This window comes from Aythya ferina (genome assembly GCF_964211825.1).
Source record: "Aythya ferina genome assembly, chromosome: 18".
Taxonomy (NCBI): Eukaryota; Metazoa; Chordata; class Aves; order Anseriformes; family Anatidae; genus Aythya; species Aythya ferina.
In genome coordinates this window covers 8,802,070-8,826,721 of record NC_140317.1, presented here as the reverse complement: position 1 = coordinate 8,826,721, position 24,652 = coordinate 8,802,070, and the positions used below count along the sequence as shown (strand labels likewise).

The 24,652-nt window shown below is 38.8% G+C and overlaps 2 protein-coding genes across 7 annotated transcripts in view; one reads left to right on the top strand and one right to left on the bottom strand.

Moving 5' to 3' along the window:
* The window catches only part of CA10 (carbonic anhydrase 10), a 200,536-nt gene that overhangs the window by 46,906 nt on the left and 128,978 nt on the right, over positions 1-24,652 (bottom strand). The gene's annotated exons all lie outside the window — the stretch shown is intronic.
* The window catches only part of LOC311420889 (uncharacterized protein), a 210,166-nt gene that overhangs the window by 113,464 nt on the left and 72,050 nt on the right, over positions 1-24,652 (top strand). For 4 of the 5 annotated variants that reach the window (XR_014684588.1, XR_014684589.1, XR_014684590.1 and 1 more), the window contains exons 2-3: positions 10,049-10,179; positions 22,878-22,980. Coding sequence is in view for 1 of the 5 variants with exons in the window: in XM_084492228.1 (XP_084348354.1) it covers positions 10,049-10,179; positions 22,878-22,980 (234 nt within the window). In the remaining 4 variants the exon portion in view is untranslated. Of the gene's footprint in view, positions 1-10,048; positions 10,180-16,068; positions 16,678-22,877; positions 22,981-24,652 lie in introns of those variants that run through there. The other variant, XR_014684591.1, reaches the window with a different exon arrangement.

Genomic DNA, 24,652 nt, shown 5'->3' with positions numbered 1-24,652 from the left:
ACCAGTAATGAAACGAAGTATCTGACATGCCTCATTTCTGACCTGCAGTGAGGGATGGACACCTGAAGTCAAACCATAAGAGCTTCCTGCATAGGCATACAAACTTGTCACCAGGAGAGACAAAATTCAAGATCTTCAATGTCAAAAATGCAAGGTTTTGTACCTTTTTTCAGCCTTTTCTGGCTTAAATGAAGCACTGGCTTTCTGGTTGTGATTGTGCCCATTGGAATGGGCTGCCCAGGGAGGTGGTTGAGTCACCATCCCTGGAGGTCTTTAAAAGATGTTTAGATGTAGAGCTTAGTGATATGGTTTAGTGGAGGACTGGTTAGTGTTAGGTCAGAGGTTGGACGAGGTGATCTTGAAGGTCTATTCCAACCTAGACGATTCTGTGATTCTGTGAAGAGCAGCCACGTATACCAATCCAGATGCTGGTCCCAGTTGGTCCCTGTCCATTTCTTTTCTTAAGAGTGTCAACATCCCCCACCCTTACTAGTGACTTCTGATCGGCAGTTCTGTTAAGGGCGTTTGCTCACTACAAGGAGAACAGAAGTGTCTTACATTTGCCATTTACTTGGATTACATACAGAGAAAAGATGAAAATGTTAAGCTTTTTTTTTTTTTTTTTTTTTTTTTTTTTTTAAATAAAAAAATCTGGAGACTTTCTGACCTGTAGTGTTTGTATAAGGCAGTGCCTGATTATGGGAAGCATTAACATACTGCTGTGTGAAATTCTCTATTGCAGTTCAGGATATTGTCTGGTTTATATACAAGCTCAACATCTGATGACCTTTAAAAGTGTACCTTTTAGTGTAACCACTTAATAGTTGTAAGACATAGTATTGCTTAGTGCAATCACCTACAGAGTCTGCAGATGCATTACAATCAGTAGGAAGGTGTCATGCAAAAAATGACGAAAGAAAGAACGAAGTTTGCCTTGCTTTTTTTTCAGCAGAAAACATTCTATTGTGTTTTAACTATGCACACCTTTGATTGTGGCTGGAGAAGAAGTAGGTTCTGATCTTACTCATTATTTGAAGCTCCTGATAAATAGGGCTTCTCTATATTTTATGGTACTGAGCCTTTAAAGTGATGGTGCACGGTCACTTTCGAACATCAAACTGAGCTGGTCTTGTGGACAGCAAAGTTGCATGTGGTTTTGTAACGGGCCTCAGGCATAGAAATCGGCTCGGTGGTATTCTCTGTATTTTGTATGTTTTCCTATAAAATACACGGTAGGAAGACAGGGGTGTCTTCTGAGAAAGATGTTGACTCAGCCTGATACAGACAACAATACCTACTACTCCAAAGAGCATATAATTAAATTTTTATACCTTTCGGTGGATTGGATAAAATGTTATAGGGTAGTTTAAAAAGGTAATATAAAAGATCTGTTAAGATCTGTATAACTATTTCCTTAATTTGTCAAATTAATCTTTGGTGCTAAGACCTTCACAGTCTTGGCTTTCGTGTTGCTCCTTGCTCTGCTAATAACATTTTTGTTTTACCTTTATGTTTGACTTAACGTTTTTTAGTAAAGTTAAATAAATATATTTATGTAAGGATAATTACATAGCAAACAAGCTTAGGAAAAAAGAAAGCAGTATTTCCCCCTCCTCATTTTCAAAAGGATCGATATTGACGTTTACTTTATCCACCAGAAATAAGAGTGCAGCAAAGAAAACATATATCAAAGCATCAGTAAAAGTCTGCCTGAGAAAACAGCTGCATCCAACATTTTCAAAGTTAACGATCGTACCACATTCTTAGTTGACCCAATTTTCCTCAAACATTGAGAAGTATTTCCAAACAGGTAATTTTACCTATGGCAAAATCCCCAAGTAGAACAGAGAATGTTGATGGGCTTTAGCCTTAATTGTGGAATGTTTCAACTTTGGTCGGCTTTAATTAAATTATTAACATATTCCTGATGTAGTTATTTTCTATTTAATCTCATTCATTTTAATTCTTGCTTCACAGAGCTTTGTGCACATAATTCCCCAGCAGCATTATTGTCTCTCTTTATCTTGATGCAAGACAGGCATGCTAATACATGTATATTCCATACTACATTTCTAAGGAAGATCTCAATACTCATGTGGTACCTGTGTAACCTGCTAGTCCTACGATCACAAAGAAGTCCAGATTCTGCTGTTTGAAAGGTGGAACACAAGTAAGATCAATAGAAGTCCTTAACTAATAAACACAAATTCTTTGATGTGTGTTTATCTTGGAACTGCACAGATTTTTATGACCATTAGAAAAAAAAATAGATGAAACAATCTTTCCTAATGTTATTCTTCAACCCTGCACTTATGAAAACATTTTGTTGTGTCCTAGTTAACCATCTATCTTGCTCACTTACTCTTTTCTTCCACAACTAGTCCTGAACTACATAATTTTCAGAAGTTCTTTCATGTCCTACATCTTTACATTTTAGTCTATGATTAAACAGCCTTCAAAACCCCGTGCAGGAAAAGTGACAGAAAGAGAAGCCTGTTTGGGAGTGAAGCCATGCTAGGAGTGTAAGCAAGGAGTGCAAGAGGAAAGGCAAAGGAGCAGAGATGGATTCTTTGCCTTTCAGTCCCTTGCTACGACAGCAGCTCACTGTCACCTTTCTTCAGCAGGCTCTCTGCTTCCCAATGGTCTTGACAAAATAGCAAAATAGTCTCTTGGTATTTTGGATTTATTCAGGTATCAGTGGTCTGAAGATCAGTTCCAAGAACATTTTTTAACTTGTATCAGTGCCTGCCAGTGGAGCAGCACTGAATGTAAGGAAGCGAGAAAATCAATTGTGTATGGCTCCCTGCTATGGTGTCCTTGGATCTTATCTGTGGCATTAGACGTTTCTTTCTTTGGGATGAAAATAGATACAGTCAAAGAAGGCCTAGCGCTGGGTAGAGAAGCAAATCACCAAGTATTGAAGAGTGTTTTGAAGGTGTTGTAATGCCCCAGTTTTATATCCTGCAATAACCACATTTCTGTTGCCTGCCACCTGGCTTCTGTATTTTCCTCCTGAATGTGATGGTTTATGGAATACGACAGCAGCTCTGCAAGCTCAGAGGGGTGGGCTTTCTGCTCCTTTACCAGCACCTGAGCTGTTAATGCCACTTGCTTTGTCCTGACTTAGCTTTCTGCTGTTTGGTGTCAATGTGGCGAGGGCAGCAGGTGACCCGGATCCTACCTAAGGGACACATCTTGTGCCATCAGGTTTCTGCTCAACTAGTGGCCCTAGGAGGTTCATAGAGGGACCAGGGCTCCATGGAGACATTAAAATATTAATACTAATATTAACTTGTCCCTAGCATCTGCCATCTAGGGGTCTCAAAGTGCTTCACAAATGCATAAATAAATATACAATTGTCTTCTGTCTCCCAGGGATCAGTAAGCTTTAATGCCAGGCTGTACTGCTTTCTGCCTGGGGATTGTCCCGTGCAACACTTCTGGCTGTAGCTCAGGTCACCCGAGCTTGAGTTTCTAATTACAGCAGCAAAATGATTAATGTTTTTTTCTGAGTACTCCAAGCACATTCCTTTCGTTTAATGATTGTTGTTGTTGTTTGTAGTATCTTGACCAGACGCTTTCTGCGATACAAATATTGTTCCCATTGATTTGGATTGATTGTGCTGTGGTAAGCCGCTTGTATCTCTCTTGTGCAAAGCAGAGACTGCTTCAGGGTTGGAAAAGAGTTTCCATAGACTCCAGGGTATGTCTGTGATTTGAAATCTGACTTTAGGACTGTGACTAAGCACCACACCAAAGTAGGAGTTGAGATGTAGTAAAGCACACTGCTTAGTTCTCTGCACAAGGATTACATTCCCTTATTTCAAAGCAGTGCCTGGAGAAGAACATAACTTTTCCTAATGTTGTGCTTATGGCACCCAGTTAGTTTTAGAAGTAGTTTTATGCTGCTGTTGTGATTTTCTAGAAGTTGTTAACAGGGGACTTATGATAGAGAATAAAAGATATTTCAGTGATATTCTTCTAAGGTATTTAACAGTTGTTTAAAACGGCATAATTGTTTCTGAAGTCTTATCTTAAAGAAGAGATTGATACTAAATAGGAGACAACTGTTGTACAGATTTTTTTACAAACTATCATGGAAAATTTGAGAGCTCTGTCCTTGTTCTGCAGTATTTCTGTATGCATGCATAAGGATTGTATTTCTTAACTGTTTGTAAGCAATTGCTTTCTACAGAACATTCAAGTGCATTTGGTGTATCTTTGTACATTTGAATATTTATTGTTCATAATGCTTTTTCCCTGCCTTTATCTTTAAGCTCAACATATGCAACATTATGTAAGGAAACTGTAGAAACGCTGCTCATATAACATCATTTTCAGAATTATATCCGAATAATTCTGAATTATTTCTGAATTTTTATTCAGTATAATAAAGAACGTACTTTCTTGGACTTGTAAATCATGATATTTTATATATTTGCATGTAGATGTCTCTGGGCCTTAGACATAGATATATTCAAAGTATTTCATGCTTATATTTTAAGGTAGATTCCAGTTGTAATTCCTGCAAACTTTCCGTGCTGCCAGCAGAGAGCACTGTTGACCCATCCCATAACGCTATCACCTCTATACCATTGGGACTTCCACCGCAAAGAAGAAAATTAAAACTGAAATCATTTGGTTGGTTGGTTGGTTTGGTTTGGTTTGGTTTGTGACACGGCTGTAATCCGTGCCTTCGCTTTCAGAAGTGGTGGTTTTGGCTGTGGGACAGTAGTGTGAAGTCTGTTGCATCAGTCAAACAGCTTTCTTCTGGTCTACCCCACTGTGTTTGGAGGCTGCAGGTTCAGCATGTGGCTTGAAGGCCATCAGATAAGTGACATATCCAGAGTGCTTTTTTTTGGAAAAAATACAATATTGTGCTTGGGGAAAAAAAAAAAAAAAGAGAGAGAGAAAAAAAAAAAAAGAAAGAAAAAGTTTTCTGGGTGGGAAGAAAATTAAAGATAAGGAAATCCCAGAGTTTTGATACAGTACCACGTACTGGGAGGGAGCTGCAGTGTCAGTGCTGAGCTTTGAAGAACAACAGGCATCATCATCAATATTTGATTAAAAAGGTCTGTATGAAGAAATGTAAAATGTAAGAGAGAAGGGTAAAGATTAAAATAATCTTTTCATCTTGCAAGTTGAAAAGTTTTAAAAAGGAAATGATGTTAATGAGTCCAATTAATCTATTTACCTGCTTAACATAACGTGACATGTTCCAGCATATGGCATGACACACTTTTTTTTTAAAGCACCATTTTCAGTAAGAATCTCTGCCATTCACTGATCTTCAGTTTTGCCTGTTTACTTCCCTTAAGTGTCTGATCTGTAAAAATCTTGGAGCAAACCTCATAAATTAAATATTCAGGCGTACTGGCTAATGAGCACAATATGTCAATTTTCAGAGATCAAAATAATGTGCTTCAATAATGTATACACCATTCTGTAACAAAAATATAATTTTAATAGAGGACCCGCAGGGTCATGGTTAGCCTGAGACAATTATATGCCACAGGATGTGAAGGAATGAAACTGCTCCTAGGACATTGGTAATACCCCACAGAGTGTATATGCCACATGCTGCCTTTTAGGGATAATAAAGTGCTTTATTATATTTCCGCTACTACATTAATGCAAGGATTTTACCTTGTTAGTAACCATGAAGGCTAAAGCAGATGCAGCAGAATGTATGGTGTCTAGCATTAATAATTGCTGTATGTGTGTTGATGTTTACTTCTCTCCTTAATCTAAAATATTCCAACTGTATTTAAACCAGATGTAGCAGATGAATTAGATCTCAGAACTTTCACTAGATTTTAAAACGAGAATCAAATTAGTGAAATAGATGAGCAGAAAAACTGGCATCTATGACTGGACAGCTTCCACCAGTGCTGGCTGAAGCCTCAGGGACCAGTAAGGCTTTTAAGTGGGGGATATATCTTGATTCTGAGAGCTTCCTGCACATTGGATCCATTATATGCTGTTTGGTGTGAAAAAAATAAATCATTAAGAATGTTCGGCTCTGTGAAACCAGGCTGGATCTCAGTGTCCATCATCTTCTGCTCTGTAGTATCCTGAAACCTGCAGCGTGAGTACTTGCATGCAAACTGAAGCATGGGAGAGGAATGTGTGAAAACAAGTTACCTTAAAAGACAGCATAACCTCAGAAGACTTCTTTGCATGCAGCAGAACTGTGCAGTATCAATGTAAACAGCATGCAGTTACGCAGAAGGTAGAGTGAGAATGACCAGGTGTATCTTCAGCCACGTAGAACAGTGAAGGGATTGTGTCGAGTTCAAGTTAAATGTGGTCATACGCAGGATGGAGCAGAGCCTCCATCCTGAGATCGCTGGCAGCGATTTTTAAATAAATACCTGGTTGTGCTTCAACAGCATTCACGGATCTGTCTTTACAATGGTAGACTCTGGAGTGACTTCAGTTTATTAGAAGAGAACTCGAGTTTGTTGTGAAGTGTCATGCACCTATGTCTTGCTCTGGTGTTTAACAAAAGATGTTTGGGGGCATTCTAAACCAGACACACGGTGCCTGTAACTAGATTTAGCGATTCACAGCCCTGTGCTTCTATAGCTGCATTTTACCACAGATGACAAGTCTTATCCTTTGGTGTGACACAGTTACAAGCATTATATGGAAGAGAAAGAGGGAAAAATTACATTTGCATGCTCCTTTTTGTTCATTAACCTTATTTTAGAATTAGGCTAAGTCAATAAGTAATTGAGAGAGTAACTGGGGCTTAGAGAACCCATTACCCTAATTTAGTCTAGCAATCTGTAACAAGATTTTAGTTTGAAGAATCCGCATTAAAAACTGTGTTAGGAATAATTTTTGTCTCTGATGAAAGGATGTCAGAGCTGTCTTTTTTAAACCTGAAGGCTTAAGAACATTTTCCAACTGGTGAGAAATACAGACAAATGAAAACTCACCCTGTCCATTTTAAAGGGGGGCTTAAAAATTAAAATTGAGTATGTTAAAATCCCGAGGCTCTAATTGAGTCGCTATTTAATGAGTGGTATTAAGATGCACTGACTCCTGGTAGCTGCCTGGATTTCAGAGCTCTTTCTGCAGAGTGCTTTGGTTGAAATGCCAGTGGTTTTCCAATGGAATCCCAATCAGATGGAAATTTATAGCACTTATATTGAAATCAGTGGTTCACTTCCCCTATATTTTTCTGTAGTAAGACAGACTTCAGATAATATCTCAGTTGATTGGGTATTGATAAATGTATCCATACTTTCTAATATCTTTATTTTGCTTGTATTTTCTCTTCAGTGCTTCCTTTCCTAATAAAACTTTCAGAATTTCCCTGCTGAACAGATGAGGTATAGCTAGTTGATTGATTTAAATTCTTTTTGAAGCTGTTGCTTTATATTCTACTTCACTATTTGTATGTAGCATTAACAAGAAGGCTGCACTAAATTAGTCTGGGAAATATTTTTCAAACTAAGTTGTAAATAACAGTGTAGTAAAGTGTAGATTATTAATACACTCACCACGTTATTTACCTGCATCCATCCATCTATGCACACGTGTATATGCATCTCTCTCTAAGTATGCATTTGTATAGATACATAGATAGAAATAAAATTTTTCCTTTTTTTTTTTTTTTTTTTTTTTTTTTACTGACTTCTGTAGATAGAAAGAGAAAGCGAAATGCCTGTCCTCACACCCAGGCCTGGATTAATGAGTTGGCAAAACCTTCTTGCTGTGGTGCATCCAGAGCATTAGCTTGCTGTCCGAATGACTGAGAAGCATACGGCTTTCTGAGCAGGGTAAAAGATGTGCATACAAAGTTTATCTGTTTTACACCGCAGTCAAAACATACCATTATTAAGTTTAATGATGCAATTTTACAAGAGCCCAAAGACCCCGTTTCTCTAATTCTTTTTGCTGCTAAGAAGCTCTACGTTTCTATGCCTGTTAAGTTTTCATAAATCCTCTAAAATAATGAAGTGACCGCTGCTGCTTTGTGATATCCTCTGACCACTTGTTCTGTTTCTTTGCTGGGATAGAGCTCGTTTTGCTCCCAGTACTGGTGTGGTGCCATGTTTGGGATTTAGGCTGAGAATCACGTTGGTAACACCCTGATGGCTGCTGCTGAGCAGTGCTCACTTGGAGCCAAGGGCTTTGGGCTCCTTGTGCTGCCCTGCCGGCGAGGAGCCTGGGGGTGCCCCAGGAGCTGGGAGGGGACACAGGCAGGCCAGCTGAGCTGGGCTGCTCAGAGGAATGTTCCTCACCAGGGCTCAACCCTAAAACTGGGAGAGCTGATGGGGGGCTGATGTCTCTTGGGAACAGGTTGGGTGTCTGTGAGCGGGTGCCGAGCAATGTCGTTGTACATCAGAGAAGCCTGGTAATACTTCACTGGTATTGCATGAGATGAAAAGAAGAATTTATACAGCTCAACTTTTTAGCCAGGAAAGGGATAAAAGTATTATTAGCTTTTTTTAGCAGAAGTGTAACAAGTGTTTGAGAGCAGTATATTTCATAAGTTGCTTCCTAAATCACTGCCAAGGAAAAACATAATTATTGCAAAATAATTTCCTGAGCCCTGTATCTCTGGAGGTAAACTAGTATTTAGATAACTTGAAATTTGACCTCAATAAAATTTATTATATGTCAAGGCAAATCCTTTGTGACATGCAAAAATCATGAGCTATTCTGCCTAGTAGCATAGTTTGCTGGTTTTTTTTTAGTGTTTTTTTTTTTTTTTTTTTTTAATAGAAGGGAGATGTTTTGTTCTAGTTCTTTAAAAAAGGTGAATAACTTAGCTTTTCGAGTAACAAATATTACTGTTTCTGTTTAACAGAGGACTGTTTTACTTTACTCTGTTTTATCTGTCTCCAAAACGTTTGTGTAGTTTTTTTATGTTGAGAAGAAGAGCTGCAGTAAAGGTAGAAGTAAAAACAGGCAGATCCCATCCTAAACGTACCTTTGTTTTCCCAACAATGCAAGTTGGGAAAAAAATATTAAAAAACAGATCTCCCTAATGCTGATAGCTATAAATTATATCTTAGCTAGAAGAATCTCCTCTGTGTTTCAGCATGCCTCTAACTCAAGTCTCTGAGAGTCAATGTGCAAGTTGGATGGAAGATGGGGAAGGTTGGTCTGCAGCATGAACTGGAGCTGCAGGCTGACTGGCAGCATGGGGACAGCCCTCACCTCCTTTGGTGGTTCCACACCTGGGGTTACGTGGTTATTTGTCATCATTCCAGTTACTGTAGATGCGAAATTCTTCCAGTCAGAAAGCTTCCTAAGGCTTCACTTATGAGCACTTTTCTGCTAAAAGTTGCTCAAGAGATACTGTGTTAATTCTCCCGCCATTCCACATTACCTGCTGTGCTTTCAGATTGCATGGCTAAGGGGAAAGAGCTGGTTGTTTGATATTCTAATCTTCTGAACATCTCTACATATAGAGGAGTTATGAAAATTAGTATTTTTACAAGTAATCAAAATGACACAATGTCTGGAATTCCAAGAATCAATTTTTTACTCTTATATCGTTCCCAAACATGTCTTATTTTATGCAGTGAAAGATGCTTTTCCACTAGCTCAAATATAAAGAAATGGTGAGACACTATTCTGAAAAAGGTTATTAGAAAAGCAATTTTTGCATCATGCTAATTTACCATCGGTTTCCTTCTGTTTTGCTTTGTCACTGTGCTTACCAAAAATACAGATTTTTCTCGCTTTGCAAAGGAGTCCATGGGGAAAAGACAAAAAGGAGTTATGGGATAAAGTTAGCTAGGAATCAGCATAGAACTGAATGCTTTTCCAATAGGGGTACAGTTTAGCTTAGGTAGGATCTTAGCTTTCCAGACATAAAAGGCAAGTTCATTTTTAAGGAACATTTTATCATATATAGTCTAAAGAGAGTTTCAAGAATGTTTAATCTGTTGAAACAAGTTCATTTTTATTATCTTCCCAGGTAGAATCTTTTAAAATAGTGGCTTGTTGTCAGTTATGAATCAGCATTCAATTTATTAGCAATTGCTTTTCCCCTTATTTCTTGCACCTTCTTCCTTCTCTACAGTGTGCAAACCACAGGCTGAGAAAGCTCCTGTATGCTACTGAAGTGGTACCTTCCCCACCTCTGGGTGTTTGCACACACACTGGTGTGTTCACAATCCTATTCCTGATGAATTACAGCCGAGAAGTCGAAAGGTACTTAACGTTTTATTTTCAATGTAAAGACAACCTTGCTCTCTTTATCCTAGATGAAGACATGTTTTAGTGTTCACTCTCATAGATTTGTTCTCCTTGCCTGCAGAAAAGGAAAATAGTTTGTGTGCTTATGTTCTTATGAACTACATAGAACTTAGGTAGAAGTTGGACTGGAGCTTCCAAAAATGAAGTCTTACAGATCAGAGTAAGTATTTCTTACAAGGCATTAGTGAGAATGTTAGCACACTTGGTATTTCTAACAATTTGATATGCGCTTCGATTCTGAATAATGGGTCTGCCCATGAGCAACTGAAATGTGTGAGGGGTACCAGTTTTTAATATGTAATTGGTGACTGATAGTAAAGATAGGAAATACTGGTCTACACTTACAGAAAAATATCCACTCCCTGATGTAATTGAAGGATTTGTAAGTCTATCGTGGCTTATGTCTTATTATTTTCACACCAACTATTTCTAAGTCTAGATGATGCCTAATAAACAACTCCTTTAATCATCTTTAAAATGACAAACCTGTTGATAAATTGAATTTTCTCCAACAAGATATTGCTATATTGATTTTAGTACTCCATTTTTAATAAGCAGAGACTGTTCGGAATTGCTTGCTATGACAGTCTTGAAAGTAGGGCATCAACTGACTTGGCAAATGGCTGAATTTATTGGGGAAGTTTTTGCTAGAACTCTAATCCATTATCCTTTTATTGTTGACATTAATTTGCAATAAGGACACTGGGCCAAATCTGCCGCATATAAAAAATAGACAAGTATGTCTACCTAAAAGTTTCTGCGGTACATTTGCTCTTTTCAGGAATAAATAACATATCCTTCCAACCATGCCTGAAGTCACCAAATTAAATTCTGTGTATAGGCAGCCTTAGTGCCAACTCCCATCTCCAAGTATGGGCACATCACTCACTGAGCAAAGGGCTGCGGCTGCTTAATGCGGCTGCTTTGGTTAGCGTGAGCAGCAGGTGTGCAGGAGTTTCTAGACCCTGGCGCTAGAGGTAACGTAAGACAGCAGTGCTGAAAAAAGGTGATGCTTTTTTTTCATTACTTGGAAGTGCACCACTATGGTTAAGGGAAGGAAGATTCTATTTTCCTTAATTGCAAAGTTTCCAACAACTGATTATTTTCATGAGTAGCAGAATAACTTCAGTGTCTTTACCATATAAAAGGCAGATAAGTTCTTACCTCTGGCCTATATTATTTTGCTAGAGGGTACACAACATACTTTTAAGATAATGTTATGGCTAATCACATTACTCAGAAAAGGTGATGGAAACCCAGTGGCTGGGTCAACATGTAACATTTAAAATGTTGCTTGTAATTGCAAATGCATTTTTGGAATTTATCTTAGTTTTCCGTGAACATATGAAAGCTCTGGACACATTAAGGAATTTAATGGTGTTTTCAAACATCATATGCTGAGTCTACTTACTGAAAAAGGGTTACTTGCCTTAATGACTCTTTATATTTCTCTTTGGTTAAATTAGCAGAAAATTTATATGAAGATAGCATGTCTGTTACTAAAGCAAACATACAAGATTGAGACAATACAAAATTCTTGCACCCTTTAAGCTAGAATGAAATAAACGTAAAAACAAATGTTCTAAAATGTTTCAGTTTGAGATAGAGAAATATTTTTGATATTCTAACTTCCACCTCAAGAGCGAGTATAGCTGGTACATTAAAACTGTGTTTTTGTACGTGTACAAACCCATTCTGGGACTAAAAGCATATCCATAATTATCCAAATACATAGGTGCCTATTCGCATGTCCAGCCAGTGGTATGTGTGGATTTTATAATGCCTGGTCTTTTACAAAAGCATTGTTTTCTGTTTTTTCCTACGAGCTCATGCTTCCCTAACCAAAAAGAAAAAAAAATGGAGGGGGGATTACTGAACAAAACGTGATATATACAAGTTAACAATTGACAATTTAGTAATGGGTACTAAGTAAAAACCTGAATAAGAATGTTATGGCCAAACCACCTTTAAGGGATTTCAGGTTTCTGGTTAAAATACTGTTGCTTATTGTCTTTTTCATTTATATATTAAAAAAAGATTTAATACTCCTAAATCCCTGCCTCTCATCCCTTGTATGCCCTGTCAAGCAAAACCAAAACAAAATCAAACCAACAACTTCTAGGATAAAAATTCTACCCTCTAGGTCAGTGTTCCTCAAACTCTGAGCTCTGATCCCTTCACACAGAAATGGAGGCACAAAGCAACAAATGTCAGTAACTTATTTCCCCATCAATGCAGGACTGCCAGCTACCTTCACCGGCTGGCAGCAGCCGAGTCCCTGCAAGGCAGTGGTGTCCACTGTGGGACCTGCAGACATGAGAAGACTGAAGAGCCCAAAGTGGTCCACACATGCCGAAAGCCTGAGGAATACTGATCTAGGTCAACTTTTTCCACATTCAGGCACTTTAGCAGACGTGACCTGATTCTCAGAAGTGCTGAGTAAACAGAATTCTATAAATGATAACATTTCAACAAAGAGGGCTGCTTTTCATATACTAGAAAACTCAAAACTCTAAATATGTCCCTTAGGCTATTAGGAAAATGTTAATCCTGATGTTTTCATCTGTAGTTATGTGATTTTTTCCCTTTATCTTTCAGTGATTTGGTTAGTTCAGTCCCCTTTTTACTGTCCTACATACATGTGTAGTCTGCACTGCTATAATTGTGAGGCTGCTTTTCTTATAATAGCTGTTCCTATGTACCTCTGAAACAAGTTAAATACGTGCAGGAAGATCCCTAGGGTTTTCTGTTCTCCTGGGCAAAATCATTGTCCGTTCTGTTTTTCTATTTTTTGTGATGTTTGCAGAAGAATTTCCAAATGTTTTTTGCAGTATGCTGCCTGAAAGATACCTCAATACTGACAAAACATGTAGCACAGGGATGTATGTTTTCTACCCAACTAAAAATGCTCAGTAAATGCCTTTCTTTTTCAAACTGTAGGGCTTCATCCAAGCTAGTGAACGCATTTTTCTCCTGATCAAGGCTGTGCGACAGATTATAAATTCTTGTTTTATCTGAATGTTAATCTGGTAGTGCTGTAAGAGCATATGACATGGGAAAACCTCAAAATATATTCAGTGCTGACCTACCTTTAGTTCTAAGTTTAAAAGGTTGAACATATCCTTCTGTATCTATACCACAGTTACAGCCCTGAGATTCTCTTCCTGAAATCATCAGAAGCAAGATCAGGTTATAATTGTCCAGATGTAAATTTGACTAACTCCTTATTAGAAGAAGAAACAAACAAACAAAAAAACAACACAACAAAACCTATCCATGTGGAAAACTCTTATTTAACTGTAGGGAAACCTAGAAGGTTCTATAGGGAGAACTTTAAAAAAGCCCATTGTGATTATTCTCCAGGATTCTGAAGCTATTTTGCTACAGTATTTTATAGAGATAGAATGGTCTAACATAAATAATTCAAACATCCCAAACTGGGAGACTTCAGATTCTGCTACAGAGTATCCGTGGAGGAAGATATTAACAAGTCCAATAGAAAAGATTAATATTTCTCCTGTTAAGAATATAGGGCTCCATCAGTCAGCATGCACTGCTGACTACCTGTCTCGCATCTATATTTTTTATGTTAGTAGGAGAGTGCTATCCATCTATTCTCTGCATTCACATCATAAATTAGAAGACACTGTTCCATTAACTAGTAAAGTAAAAAACATGTTGGTTATATTTGGATAACTAACATGTACTCAGAACAGTTACTTGTGGTATTACTGTTCTCTTCTTCCTGAAATGGGCCTCCTACCCTAGCCACAAGGTATTCAGAAGCCCTTACACCCCCTCGCCCAATCCCAGCATTTCTATGTACAAAGCTTTATTCTGGAATAAATGCACAAATAAAGTAGCAGCGGTTACACTAAAAAGATTGAACAAAACCTCATGAAGCACAGAAGAAAGCATGGCTTAAAACCCGGGGTGACTGGGTGAAGTCCATACACTCTTAATTAATATTTCAGCTGGATATATCACCCCAGACAGAATAATCCCCCACTATTCCAGCATGCAGCTGCAGTACCAGCTAGCCTACTGACATGCTGTTTCTAGCAAATCAGGGACCTAAGGCTTAATCTACATCATCTAGAAAGCATGTGTGCAGAAAATGTGTAATGCCAGATCTTACTACAAAAAAGAAGATTAAGGCTGAAAAAGGATTAGAAATTAATTAAGGAGCTTCTTCATGTTTCCCAATATCCTTCTGATCTGTTACCAGCCTATCTTCAGAGCCTCTGCTACTGATGCAGTTGTTAGTGAGCGTTCAAACCACAAGCACTACAGAGGATTATCATTATGCTTTAGGACGAGCTGTGGCTTGGGGTTTATTTCCAGTTCCACACTTTCAGATTTTTGGCAGGGATCAGTGGGAGAGCTGCAGAGTCTGAGCTCAGGCAGGGACAAGGCTTTCAGGTCACACACCACCACCAGCAAGCGGCCCTTCTGCAGGTGGATGGGGCTGCTGCATCCCTGTGGGACTGCAGCAGGGAGCTGATGCTCTGAAACAGCCCCAGCTGATGGTGAGGCAAGTGGCCAGGGGGCCAAGTGGTTCAGGACCCTGAACTAATGAAACAACGGGGAGGCACAAGCAGCTCTCTGATCACTGTAGGCTCTTTAATTTTTCAGAGTAAAGCAAAGTTATTCCTGGCCTCAGTTTTGTGAGCATGACAGCTATGGGATTGTTTAGCAACCTACGATACAAGCACAACGTACAAGTTAGGTGCTAACATGAAAAGCATCACCTTGTAGTTGCATTCAAACTTTGTGGTGTGCCCTCTGAAAGTTTTCATCCGCGTGTGCTCTACTTATACATTAAGATTATGCACCAGAGAATATTTCACTCTGATTAATATTAATTAGTTCTAGTTAATATTAATCATTTTAAAATTAATTATGGCATTTGCTATGCAGACAGTTTCTCACTTATGACATGGGGTGTTTCTATTTTCTGAAACTTGATTATATTGAAAAATTCAACTTTCACCCCACTGAGGCAGAGCAATCATTATTTTGTTTGAAATTCACAGCTTAACCTGCACACAAATGGAATTAACACCGCATGACTCTATGAGGTATTCTAGAAACAGGGCCCTCAAGCTTGTTTCAGTGAAAAATCAAATGTATTTTATCACCTTTATGAATACACAGCTACGAGCAGGTTCTGAAGTAGAGAGAGAATCATATACACTGACAGCATTTATGAAAGCAGTGGTGATAAAGGAACAGTAAACAATTTTTTGAAGAAGGTGAGAGTTTCGTTTCAAATGAAAACTCTAGAAATGAGCAGGGAAAAGCTGACTTGTCAAGCAGAAAGCCTTTTAGTGATTACATCTATTCTAGCACAAACAAACAGCACCCCCGAAACCTACCCCCAAACTCATGCCATCAATATATTAGACAAACTCAAAAATAAGCAGTGTTAATGATGTCTGCAAATTACTATTGATTATTATTGCAGGATGCAACAAGATTCAACATGAATTGAGACAACATCAAAGCATCCATTTCTTCTTACAAAATTTGAATAAATGAGTAATTCCATATAGCTGTCATGCTCAGCTCTGCGGTACTTAAACATTCCCTTTTCCAGGACAAATTCACAGGAGGAGCCTACCCTCTCTTGCATACATCTCAGGAGTTGCTCAGATTTCCATTTTCAGCTGCAGGTTACCACATTTCCATATTGCTATGGGCTGGTTTAGCAGAGCTGAAAATTTCTTCTATTCTAACTTCTCTGTCACAAAGGGGGATAAAGCAGGACACTTCTGCTTTTCATCCACACCGACACATCCATCAGGTCCCACAAGGCTGTCCTTCTCTCTTCCCTCTGCTTAGCTCACTGTCACAGCTACGTGCAGCCCTCCTCTCCGTCTCTGAAGCAGAACGCTGAAGCCTTCAGGCTGGGTTTCCATAAGACAGCAGTGCTGGACTTACTCTGCTTCCACGAAATAGGGGTATTTCAGAGAAACAGAATCAGATCAATGGAGAGCATGTCCATGCTGCGTGATGGAGCTCACACAGACAACTCGGAGCTGCTGCTAACAGAAGCAGCCCCAGAGCCAGAGACAAAACGAGCCTGCTGGCAGCTAATTGGCCATAGCGAGCTGCTACCAGAAAGCTCTTCGAAAACTGGCTTTGCTAAGACCTGTGCAGCCCTGGATTCATACCGCCTGTGACACGCAACCTGTCTTCAAACTACTGTCAAATTGTGTTATCTTTGATAAGACCCCAATATATAAAATAGCTGTGATCTGTGCAATATGCTGGATTGATAACTAGCAAAGCTCCCTTCTATTGTTTTTGAAGCAAAATCCTATTTACAGAAAAGCCTGTCATTACACAGAATCCACATACTTTTAAAGAGAAAAACATCTGCTTACTACTAAAAATATATGGGAAAGGATAACTTCAGGGAATATTTAACAATACCTGCAAAATACAGAAAGGGATTCAAACCTGTTTCCAGTATCACATTTAAATTCCTATGAACTTATTCATTTTGGAAAATACAGCTAGCAGCTGTTCCTCCTTGTCTTCTGACATTAAATTAGTAATTATTGTGTGTCATGTGTGTGTGCAAATATTTATTTACCATTAGGTTTGTTTCTCTTTTTTTTTTTTTTAAACCACCATAGCTATTCAGCTCCTTTAAGTCTTCTAACAACTATGTAAAGATGCCATTTGGGAACCCTAAATTGTACATTTTCTCCATATGTGGCACACCCAACCTCCTGTTCTCACATATACATATAGATGACTGCATCAACCTATCTTACATTTCATGCAGCTAACCAGTTTCTAAGAATTACCATATAAACATCAGGTGAAATATAGCACTGCTTAAAAGGGCTTCATTAAAATGTATTTACCCAATAACTTCTGTCAGCTGGAATGGACTCTAGAAAGCTTCCTGCCAGTTATTTCCATGGAATCTGGTGTTCTTTTTATTGGTGTCAATGGGAAACTGAGTGGTTCTTCTCGCTTCGTGGATTTACTGTAGTATAAATCCACAGGCTTCAGCATAGCTACTTCTGATTTACACTATTGTGAGAAGAGATTCAGATCTATAGTTTATAGATGAAAATTTTTAAGTGACCATTGAAAAGATAAAGTATTCAATATGCACAGCAAAAGATGCCTTCTGAAGATAAATAGTCATTCTTTATGTATAGTTCACTTGTTTTTCTGCTTTGAATACTCTGTCAATGATCATTTATGGCAGAGTGCATATGAATCAGCCTTATGAGGTATTAGATCACATTGAGGGTAAATTTTCAAGTTATCCTAACTAATATAGCTGACAAATTGTGCGTGTGTTTACTTGTACAAGTCAAGTGGCAACTCTCCCCATGGTGGCATATGCACATGTGAATTTAAGCAAATACATTCGCCTAAAAACTACAGAGGTCATCTGGCAATTTGGTCCACATAGCTAGCCTTGTATCTGAAATACAACACTTTCTTGTGTCCAAATATATTTTTTTTTCTGTAAGATTCAAAATTCCTTGGTGATATTTTTTTTTTTTTTAGATGAAATAACAAACTGTCTCCTGGCAGCACAGGAGATCTGAGGATTATTGGCAAGCGGGGAGTTTTGCAGACCTGTGCAATGTTTAAAAATTCACAATAGGCTAATTAGCATGCAGGTCAACCCGAAACAAAAAGCCAGGTTTGGATTCAAAAGCATAGCAAGATCAGCTGAAATCAGCCTGTTTCTTCTGGGGAGACGGGCACCACTCTGCCCCCACTTCTTGCGATTTTTTGGGTGCTAAGCACAGCTCGAGGTCTTACTTGGTTTTGATAGAAAGACCTCTTACCTTAGGGTGAAATGACATCGTGTCAGCTCCATGACAAAGGGCACAGACAGCAATTAGCAGTGACACGGTGTGCCATCCAATTTGTGGGGAACACGAGTATCAGTAAAGGTCCACAGAAAGCGCTCTTTGTAGAGGATTGCACAGCACACAGCTGAGCACCCTGCGCATCCCCTGGGTGCGTGCGGTCTGCCACCTGGCTGGTGGGGTCCTGGCAGAGTTAGGGCTGCCTGACAGACCTTTCTGTTTAGGATTTCAGAAAGTAACATACCTATGAATAAATTGTTATGGAAGTTAAGCTGCAGTACGGAGCCATGTAATCTATGGCTCACAGATTAAGATGTGTGATTTTACATAACCCTATGTACAAACAATGCTATGCAGTTAAAGTAGCATCATGCTGGGAGAAATGTGCAGTGAGAGGCAGGGTGCACCAGGTGGGGTAAGGTATTGAAGGGAAGCAGCCCAGGCAGGCATCATCAAATCAAAACTTGGCACAGCAATCTTATTCACAGTTTGATTTCCCTTGGCCTAATGCTCCTCTGCCTGCTGCACCCTGCAATACGATGTGCCCTTAAAAGCACTTTATTTTTTGCTTTGTTTCATGTGGACTCCCACCATCTTCATATTCTAAATATATATATCACATAAATATACCTATAAATGCATTTTTTTAAAATCTGAAATTATGTCTTTATTCTAGAATGTCTTTATCCAGAGACTGTGTAATAGTTTACGTGGGTTTAAATTTAATGGATAGGAAACCTAAGTACAAGGCAGACAGATCATGGCTTTAGAGGGGCTGTATCACTGTTACAAAATGGATTCACTGTTAGGTGAACTGGTACAACCTGAAGTAGGCTTGGAGTTCTGCTGGCATCAGCGGGAGCTGAGGAGGATTCAAGCCAAGTCCTTTTCACTCAAATGATGACAGCAGACATCATTTATTTTATTTATCAAGGGAGAATTTAAGAGGCCTGATCACTCAGAAAACGCCGGCCCTTGTCCTCAGCTGTACTGAATAAAATGAGCCTTCACCAAGCTCCTGGAGCATCAGAGTATAGATGGCTGAAGATTCCCCCCACATGACCACAAACCTTTCAAAAGCTGGCAGCTAACAACAGGCTGCTCTCTAAGGCAGAACATTTGCCTTTGGATTCCCACAAGGTTTTCCTATCCCGTCTCTTATTCAGGGTATATTTTGAACTGCTAGGGACTTAAATGCCAGCAATATTCACAAGACAGCAATCTCTATATCAATAGAGATAGTGCAACTGGGCTAGCTTTTCAAGTCCTGAGAGACATCATAACAGCATCCCTGTCTTGCCTTGTTCCAGGCAGCTGAATAGAGAAATACGGCTGAAAAACAGTCAAAGAACCAGAATTTTACTAGCAAGTGAATGGCATCAGTCATTCAGTGCAGCACTGTGTGCTTCTCAGAGATCTTAAGGATCCCAGCCCTGTTCCTAAACACTCAAATGAGGTCAGTAACCTGACTATATAACAAACTGATCTTTAAGTGTAATAATAAGGGAAGGTGACATGCTTCTCCGTATTGAGACAGAGACTCCCTTCCAGCTAATGTAGGGGAAGAATTCAGTAATGATCTGAGTAGTACGTTGTACTTTCTCTAAACATAGGCTGTGGTAGATGGTCTTTGTGCATTTGTTATGCATGTTAATTCTGCTTAGCTTTGTGATATCCACTGTCTGATTAAATTGTGCCCTGAAGTAATACTAGAATAAAGCTGTAAGTAGTTATTATATGCAGCAATGTCTTAATTGAAGAGCAAAACCATTTACTGAGATTTCTACGACTGCAAAATATGTTGATATTACTTGAGAAACAGCTATTTCTAAGCTCCAATTAGGAAATTACATTTATTGATTAAGGGCTGACATTGGATAACTTGCAAAATAGACAGCCAAAGATGCACTGGATCAAATCCCTCCTTGCATTTTCTGATTTCAGTCAATACTTTTTCTCCCACTATGTAGAATTTGGTGATACTGTCATACTGTATTTCACATTTTTTTAAACAACTAATATAATAATAATAGCAACTCCATTATTTTGGCAATGTTCCTATGGCTAAAAACTCAAATAAACATGTTTAAATCTGCCATGTAGGAATGGCAGGAATGTATGTTATAGTAGCAATGTGGGGCAGAACTAAAGGCTTTTGAGGAAATACATACACTGTTTTTTTGCACAGTGCAGAGGTGAAGTCTGTAAGATCACCCAGAGCCCCATCTGCAGCTTGTTGGACACAAGTCCTCTCAAGGCTCTGCTGTTGCAGTTCACCACCCAGCCCCTTGCAGGGAAAAGAGGTGGAAGGTGGCTTCTTCTGGAGGAAAACTTCCCTTCCTGCCCATCCCCAGTCCCTGGAGAATGTCTTGCTAATGTGCGCTGGGCTGACAGTAACAGATTAGACCATTAATCATAATTATTTGGATCATTTTCTTCCCCAGCTATAAAATGATAATGTAGAAGAAAAGACATTTGGAGAATTATTTAAAACCAAAACCAAGCTAGTGCTTTTTATAATACTGAACTTGTACAGAATGGTCAGGTACATCTGACAATTTATAAAGATATCATTTTTTGCTTATGTACTCCCTAGGCAACAAATTATAATGATCTAGAAAATGCTCTGGAAGTGTCTAAGCAACAGAAGAAAACTGAAAACATTTACTATATGACTAACTGCATTAGAGTAATTGAATTTCCCTAAATGAAGAGGAAGAATTAAATTAATGGAGCAATAGTTTGACAAGTTTGGCTTCAGTTACTAGACATAAGCAAAATCATTACTTAAGCATATTGTTAATTATGTTCAAATCAAGAACAAATTGAGTGATAGCTGCTAATTAGGCTTGTGTGCACAAGAAAATAAGAGAAGCAATAACATTACAGCAGGCTATAAATATGTACATGTGTTTGCACAATACTGTTATACAGATGAGATGTGGGTGTGGGAGAGGGAGTGCTGGTGGGCGTGCACACATGGAGATGGGAAGCAGGCACCCTGCTTGCTTTGTTTCAGGATGAAGTTGTTTTATTGTTTAATATATATGAATGAACACAGGATGCAATTCTGCCATTGGTTCACTCTGGGCCACTGATTTACCCATTGTTCAGTTAGGCATGCCAGCGAGGCCACGCAGAGCAGCTTCAGGATCTTTATGAAAATGCAGCCTCATGCATGCGGCTTTAGCCAGTGGCACGGATCTGGGTTCCATGGGAGGTGATGGCCTGGTAACTGGTGGGTCAAGAGGCTACAGTCTGCTAAATATTTTGGATGCTTAAATATATAGCATCCTGCAGATGTAGTAAAAGGCCATGTATATGCAGATGACATTAAAGTTTTTGATAAATGGAAAATAATTTGCTGTGAAAAAATACGTATCAGCTTGTATGGAGCATCTCCATATCCCTGTCTGCTTTTCTAACCCGCAAGTCATGCATTAATGTACATAAAGAGTCTGGGAAACAAAAGATGAGCTTACATTAAGTGATAGATTCTGTGAAGCACACTGTTATTTGTATATACAGACTTCTTAATTCAGCAGTTTAGCTAAAAGGATGGTAGCAGACACGCAGGCTTGGTGTGCTGCACGAGTAGGGAATGGACATCAGTGTAATCAGGCAGACATCGGCTGACCTAAATCTGCACGGCAGCATCACTGTACTCACAGCAACAGGAACAGGGCAGCTTTGTAGCAAGCATCATCTGTGAGAAACGTCTTAGGAATTTTGCATTTGACTTCTTGAAATTTCTGTTCCCAGAGTCTGGGCTGACTTGTGATCTGCATGATTCTAATAAAACTAAGGATACAACTAAGTTTCCTTGGGGGGGGGGAAACCTGAACGTTAGATGCTTTTGTGCCTTCTTGTGTCCTTTTCCCAAATCCCACTCGGTAGATTTTCACTCACTCATTAAGGAATTGTAGTCTTTAGTTGCCAGTTACAAAGATGCCTTCTGATGCTTCCTGTAAGATATTTCTCCAGCAATGTATACTTGGAAAAGTTGGTGTGCAATTTGACTGCACCATGTAAAATAAGCCTAAATTCATAAATGGGATGATACTAGCTTCGGAAAAGGTGAATATTCTCTCCTTTGAGTGTACCAAACCACAGCATTAGCCATGCAAATCGAATTGATTGGAACGACCCAGACTTCTTCTTTGCTGTGCCATAAGAAATAGCTACACAGGGAAAACTTTATTTGCTGCGGGCTGTGTATGAAGGCTACTTATAAACTGTTTGGTCTTCTAAAAGAAAGCTCAGAAATTTACTGTTGTAAATGTCCCTGCTATTCAGTGGGACATGAAAATCCTTAACATTTCTAAAAATTACATCATCACTCTAGGATAGAAGAGATATTACTCCATATAATAATAATAGATTTAGGCATACAAACTGGTGCCAGTGAACAGTGATTGTGGGAAAACAAAATGTTTAAAGACATCACATAACAAAATTCTCAGCCATAATAGTGCACAACTAATTTTTTTACATTCTTCTGATAAAAAGTCCTTCTGGTGTCTGCAATTTTTTTCTTACTACTTTTGTTGCTTCCTATTAAGTTATGAAGGTGGAAGAAAATGAAAGGTTATCATTAAATTGCACGAGTTATAATTTAAATAAAATGTCAGTTAGTGTTAAAATAGTTTAAACGCTGAATAGACATTGATAGCTAAATTATTGCGTGGAAACAAGCTATCTGTGGTGAAAGACAGTTCCTCCTCCCTAGTGTCATTGGGCACATGCTCTGTGTTAGTCAGGAATTCTTTCCTCGTGGTCTCACTGCTGACCTTTCTTTGCCAGGTGCTCAGCGAAGGCAGGGTCAGTGTTTCCATACCTGCAGGACTCCCGTCTGCTTCGGCACAGCTCAGACCTTGGCCTCCTCATCACGCACCTGACAGACACGGTCAGTTTTTGAAATGCAGTTTATTTTATTGTGACTAGTGGCAGCCTGTAACTAATAAATGGGAAAGAGGGGGCAGATTTGAGATGCACCGCTCAGAACTGTTTCATGTGGTAATAGTTCAGGTGCTGTATCTTGCACCTTTGCCTTATTGTCTGCTTCCCTGGTCAACTGCCAGCAGAGCGGGTTCACGCTCTTGTTCATGTCTTCTCCAGTATGTGGACAATACCTGTGCTCTGACCAGTTTTGAGAGATATCCAATGAGGGCAAGGTTTTCAGAAGCAATTTGCACCCAGGAACACAAACCGAGAACGGGAAGCTATTGGGGGTTCAAGAGAGTGATGGTTCAGTTACGGTGTTTGTTAACTGAGAACTGAGCTACTTCAAAAATCTGTTCAAAAAACCAGATGTATATAAAACACCTGTCATTGCCTCTAAAGCATCCTGCTAAACCTAAAGGCCAATTCAAAGTGTTCAAAATTCCCATGAAACATTCTGATAAGACTGTGGCTTAAGAAACATATGGAGCGATTTTTATGTGATTTTTACTGTTTTCATGTCATACTTTCATTTTTATTCCCATATCCATCAGCAAAGAGCACTTCTTTTAAAACAATAAAGGCATCGTTTTGTATATATCCTATCCTTAGACCAAACTGCAGGTCTTAAAACAGTACATCAAATTGGGAAGGCCTGTTACCAGCACTCACTGGAAATCAGCTCTTTCTTTGAGGGAGGGAGTGAAGGAACAAAATTCCAATTTGTATTCCAGATATTACTAGGAAGTGTACCCGTAAAATAATATGTAAATTGAAAATAAACAACTGATAAAAGTTATGAATTATAGCCCATACTATTAAAAGTACAATTTCTGTAGTTGCTAGCAGTAAAGAGAGGCAAAAACATTTAAACCCAAGCACAGTTCCCTTTTTTCTCCATAAGAACCAAGCACAGCTAAACGAAATTAACTACACATTAGAAAAGAAAGAAATATAAAGATTGAAGGAAGAAGTAGTATTAAACTATATAGCTACATGTAAAGTCAAACATAAGGCAACAAAATTTCAACTCTATGGATGTGAATGTCTAAAAATATCAGAAGGAAAGTAAAACCTTGATTACGTATTGTTAGTTAATGATAATTGGCAGCTCTTTTCAGGGGGAAAACAACCTACAGCTAAACAATGAAATTCAATTAGCAGTTATTACCCAAGGTTTATAAATACCATGCTCTCTTGGAAATGCACATTCATGAATTCTGATCCTTATTACCCTAAAGTAAATACAGAGTAAGTCCAAGAAAATTACGTGAACTCAGTGTAGATACAGACTGCCATAACTGGAAGTAGATTGGCTGTAATCTTTTGCTGGTAATTCCCACTGAGTTGATTATGCTGTTTCAAAGGCAGTCAATGATGTGCTAAAAGGAGAGCCCCTATAAAAATGTCAGTGCAAACAAAGGGAAGATTAGGATGATTTCCCCAAAGCTGACGGAGTTCCTGATGCTCCAGATGCTATTTTGCTAAGCAGCCAAGGACTTTTTTCTGTTACCTATAAAGGGATTTCTGAAGAACAAATGTTTTGCTAAAGAAATCACTGAATTGCACAAGATCGAAGGTATTTTGAAGGCACTTCCCAGGGTGGTGTCTCACCCTGGAAAGTCACAGTTTTCCAC